The sequence below is a fragment of the Gekko japonicus genome, unplaced genomic scaffold, assembly GCF_001447785.1.
Source record: "Gekko japonicus isolate JY-2015 unplaced genomic scaffold, Gekko_japonicus_V1.1 scaffold394, whole genome shotgun sequence".
NCBI classification, from domain to species: domain Eukaryota; kingdom Metazoa; phylum Chordata; class Lepidosauria; order Squamata; family Gekkonidae; genus Gekko; species Gekko japonicus.
The window spans coordinates 1093820-1099331 of record NW_015173135.1 but is presented as its reverse complement, the minus strand read 5'-3'; the positions used below and the strand labels follow the sequence as shown (position 1 = coordinate 1099331).

General features: G+C 42.3%; 1 protein-coding gene across 1 annotated transcript in view; it reads right to left on the bottom strand.

The window, feature by feature from the left end:
- The window catches only part of PAK6 (p21 protein (Cdc42/Rac)-activated kinase 6), a 71343-nt gene that overhangs the window by 23685 nt on the left and 42146 nt on the right, over nt 1-5512 (bottom strand). The window contains exon 5 of the mRNA XM_015422185.1: nt 3996-4598. Coding sequence (XP_015277671.1) covers nt 3996-4598 — 603 coding nt within the window. The remainder of the gene's footprint in view (nt 1-3995; nt 4599-5512) is intronic.

The window sequence follows — 5512 nt, the reverse complement described above, 5'->3', positions numbered from 1 at the left end:
ATGGCATAACTCCCTCATAAACAAAAGCTCCATCACATCTCTATTTAGATATTTGTTGGAAATAAATACATTTTAAAAAGAAATTAAACAAATTCCAGCCAACAACAATCCTTCTCTTTGTTTTCCGACTTCCAGCCACAAACAATTCACAGTAAAGGGTTCCTTCACAACTCCACCCTCCTTTCTGGTGCTATGAATGCTCTTCTTGACTATTCACTCCCTTCCTCCTGACTTATTTTATCCAAAGATGTCATGAGAGTTCAGCCCAGTATAATTTCAATGCCATAGCACAGAATACAGGAAGAACAGTTTCTCAGAGAACCTGCAGAGTGCCTTTACCTCTCCATGAAATTAGTGCAGTCTTCTGCTCCCAGTGCATTTAAACTCAAGAGCAGGTTCCTTCTGAGCACAGGCTTAGCTAGACTTTTCAGCTATAAGGGTTAAACCCAAATGTCTTTCTTCCAATAAAAAAAAAATTACTTCATCCCCCTTCTCTTTCTTTTGTGCCAGCAGCAAAGGTATTTACATATACAGACTGCAACACAGTGGAAAAAAGACTTTCTCATTTTTTAAATAAATCTTTCAGTTTGGTGCTTTATAAAGAGACTAAGGGGTGTGTGCGTGCGTGCGTGCTTGTGCGTGACCAAAGAAAGCCCTTTCCTTGGCCAAATTCCATCTCCCAACAATTCAAGGATCCAATGCAGATTGGCTGCACTTCTGGATGACTTCTTGGTGTCTTGAAAGAAAGAATTAACCAATAGTAAAAACATTTAACCAATGAAAGAAAGTTCTATGGGAAAAACCTGCAAATGCATTTAACAAACCCGTGCTATGCCAATGTCTTTGCTTATCTTTATGATAGGGTTGCCAGGTCTGGGTTGGAAAATACCTGGAGACTTTGGGGGTGGATCTAGGAGAGGGCGGGGTCTAGGGAGGGGAGGGGCCTCAGCATGGTACAATGCTATAAAGTCCACCCTTCAAAGCAGCCAGTTTCTCCAGGGGAGCTGATCTCTGCCAGCTGGGGATCCATTGTAAAAGCGGGAGATCTCCAGGCCCCACCTGGAGGCTGGCAACCCAACTTTATAAGCACTTAGACCATTTTTAGGTATTACCAGAACAAAATATTTCTGAAGCCTTCTAAAGCCACACATGGAAACGTAAGAACAAAGCTCTTTCTGAATTCCCTTTTTTCAAAAATCGCATAGGAATGATGGGGCAGGAAGGGTTCAGTCACCACCAATGTGGAACAATGAAGGTCTACAGATGTGGGTAATTTAAAGTCCATTGAAGTAAATGGGCTTAAAAGGGTGTAACTCTCTGTTAATCTACACAGGTCTTGACGTGTGGTGGTGGACGAGGAAGAAGGCATTACCTGCCTTGGATTCTATCTCTCCCTGGAACTTCACATTTGCCATCAAGGAGCCCCATATGCCCCAACCTACAGTTTGAGAACCAAACAGGTGAAGGTAACACTATCTTAGTGAATTGCTGCTGGCTCAGACTAGACAATACAAGGCTATACAGAGCAGTGGTGTTTCATATATCGATAAGTATGCAAGTACATACTTATGTTTTCCTGCTGCTGAAGGAAGCCTGCCAGGTTGCTGTAGTGTGGTATAAGCAAATACTGGGGCCCTGTTCACACGAGGCATTTTGGGCCTTATTGCTATGCCTCAGTGTTCCTCATCAGTAAAATGGGGCCTGTATTTTCTAAATGGTATAAACTTACATATAGAGAATGCTCGTTTGTGATGTTTTTCTGGGCTTCTGGTATGTCAGATAAAATGGAGTTGCTTTAAAATCAAGCTGGGTTTTCCCTGAAAATGGGCCCATCCTGGCTGAAACAAGACAGCTGCAGGGTTTATGGACTAGCTCATAAGTTGGAGACTATGAATTACCCTCTGCCCCCTCCCTGATATCAGAAGAAGAAAATCTGGTTATGAGGTTAGCCTCATATAACCTGCAATGTGAACAAAAGGAAGGACAACTGGGGCACCAGTACATGCACCGTCAGAACTTGATTGGTTGTTTGTGTCCAACAGATGTATCTGTTTAAAAACGGAACAGTAACTTTTCCTTACTGAAGAGAAATACAGGAATAGCACTGGACAATGTTGCAGTTGCTCCAGCCTGGATGTTGTTATTGGTATTCCGGATTGTGGCCTAAAACTGCAATCACAGTGACAGCAGTAAGTTTGAATTATTTCTAGATGTCATAGAAAAATCAGATGCATGCAAGCATAAGCTAAGCCCAGACTCATCCCTACTTAGCACTAAGACAATATTTTCAAAGCCAGAGCCCACGCAAATAGCATTTTTGATGTAGAAGAATGTGTATAGCTCCTGTATACACACCATCAGTATTGAGTACACACGTGTCCTGTTACATGTATTCTGTATTAGAACTAGCAGAAAAACCAGTTCATATGATCTTACATTTTATTGCTTCTCATTTACTCATGGTAAGAGAGACGTGGGTTGTTGTCCTGTGTAATGAAGCATGCATACAGTACGGTACATGCATTTATGATCTGTGCAGGAACTCCACCACCTGTAACGTGGCCTTGGAACCTAAAGAGTTTCTGACCCTCCTCATATTTTTTAACGGAAAGGTCATCCAGGCCAGAGGCACATGTCCAGCGAGGTTGGACCCCAGCACATTTCTTATCATGTTCTGTGTTTCTCTACTAGGATGCTCCTCGGCCAATGAGGGATGCTATTTCCAGCATCAGTGGTTATTTCTAGCATCAGTGGTTATTGGAAATTCCTGTAAATCAAGTGCTCTTCAGCTGGACTTAGCCTTACATAATTGGGAGGAGAGATCAAACTAGAAAGGCAATTTAAGTAATTGATTTTTTAAAAAAGCAGATTGGAAAAATTAAGAACGTGTGACATTCCACAATTTAAAAGGTTTAAGCTTCTGGAGGATGTCAGGAGGGACAAGGAGTTCCAAAAGGGCCAAACTAGGCCAGACAATCAGTCGCATGTACCATTCCTTCTTCATTTCCTCCTCTCCTTTTCAAAATTGAAAGCAGCCTCAGGAAGTGAAAAAAAATGAGTGAAGAAGGGACCAGAGGGGACCATCTCATCCTCTTCCTTCTGGTTATTTTCCCGGTCATCTCCCACTAGGGCTGGCAACTCTGGGCAGGGAAATAGAGCCCACCCTCTAAAGCTGCCATTTTCTCCGGGGGAACATAAGAACATAACATAAGAACATAAGAGACGCCAATGTTGGATCAGGCCAAAGGCCCATCCAGTCCAACACTCTGTATCCCACAGTGGCCAGAAATACCAGTGCCATCAGGAGGTCCACCAGTGGGGCCAGGACATTAGAAGCCCTCCCACTGTTGACCCCTCCCCAAGCACCAAGATGACAGAGCATCACTTGCCCCAGAGCCCCTATCTATACCTTGTGGCTAATAGCCACTGATGGACCTCTGCTCCATATGCTTATCTAATTCCCTTTTGATGGAGGCAAATCTCTATAGTCTGGAGAACAGAGGTAATTCCAGGAAATCTCCAGGGCCTGCCTGGAAGTTGGCAAGCCTATCTCCCACATGCAAACTTTCCCCCTCCATCATCACATTTTTTTCTTGCATTTCTGCATAACCAAAGCAGCTAAAAACCTACATACTGAAACAAGAAGCTAAGAGTCTAAAGACAATGAGACTGGCAAACTAGAGATTAGAGACATGGGAGTTGTTTGGTTGTTTGTTTTGGCTCCCTTGACATTTAATGTGTTTTTAACAAAAGGGAAACAGAGGTGTGTGGAAGAGGATTTGCCAGCATCTACTGTACACATACCAAAACTTTTGTTATTGGTTTGACACCAATGAACATGTTGGCCAATTCATACTTTAGATTCATAATGCAAACATAAGCCTCTGACATTAACCTTAATCTGTTAGAAGCTGCAGACATATTTGGCCTTCAGAACTGAACTGAACTGAACTTGGAGGCAAAGAGTAAAGTTCTCATGCAGCCAGGAAACGTACCTTTGTCTGTTGGTTGCTTCCTGCCTTGTTTGAGTTGTTGGATGAGAGGAACACACTTCGTAACAGCCTCCTTTTCAAGCTGTTTTCCCTTGTTTTGGAGCTAGGACTACCTTCCCCGGGTGGCCTTGTATTAGTTTGTCCCTCTTGGCATGTCTGAAGATAGCGCTCTTCAGAGCTCATTCCAGCATTTTCTCTGTTTACATCCAGAACTGGGACGTATTGCTGGTGATAAAAACCTGAAGCAAACGGGATAAAGCGGCTATTTGCACCTTGGAATTCCGAAGGCCCTAGGGACTGTGCTTTCATTACCAGACCATTGGAGTAAATTTGGTCATCCAACATGGGTTTATAATCTGGCCACAAAGTCTGCCTTCGAGCTGATTTGCTTCCACCATTGCAGTTGAGGTAGTTTCCATATTTATCTCCCCAGTCAGCTTCGGTGGGTTCATCTTCTCCCAGGAGTCCAAGTGATTGGGCTCTTCTCCTGCTGGTGGGGCTCTTTCCTCTCAGGGTGTTAGAGCTGATGAGGGAAAGCTTCTGGATGTCGTTCAGTATCCCAGAGATGTATCCTTCCACTTCAAATGTGCTGGCTCTCACAACAGTCTGCCACATAAATATACAAGCAAAATCAGAGTTCTGTACCTCCTGTTCCATGTGACACCTTTCCACCCTTCCACACTATCAAATGCATGAATTGGCCTTACGTCTCAGTGAAATCTGAGATTTTGCTTTATTCATTTTATTTATTTATTTATTTAACTTCAAATGTGCTGGCTCTCACAACAGTCTGCCACATAAATATACAAGCAAAATCAGAGTTCTGTACCTCCTGTTCCATGTGACACCTTTCCACCCTTCCACACTATCAAATGCATGAATTGGCCTTACGTCTCAGTGAAATCTGAGATTTTGCTTTATTCATTTTATTTATTTATTTATTTATTAAATTTGTTAATCGCCCAGTCCCTGCAGTGCAGGGCTCTGGGCGATGGACATCATTCATAAAAACATCAAGATAAAACAATTAAAACATTAACAAGAAATTTCAAACAAAAGATGGCAAATATTAATTTATCCCATTACAGACTGCTGGCCACTTTGCGGGCGGGGGGAAGAGGGTAAAATAGATATGGAAAGTAGCTGAGGCAGGAAGAATGCCAGCCAGGGCTGTTTTTGTAGAAAAAGCCCAGCAGGAACTTATAAGTATAATAGGCCACACCCAACAGCAGAAACTCATTAGCCTATTAGGCCACACCCCTAATAGCACAGCTCATTAGCATATTAGGCCACACCCCCATGTTACCAGAAGTGTGGTCATCCAGCCACACCCACCTTTTGCTTCTTATTCTGTTTACCTTGTTTGTTGTCAAAACGGTTTTGACAAAACCAATAAAAATATTATTTTTTTAAAAAAAGTTTCCAATTCCATACTTTTCATAATTAATATTATATTTATTTTAAAAGTAACATTAACAGTAACATAAGCAACGATCTCAATAAACACTCTGGAACTTGGA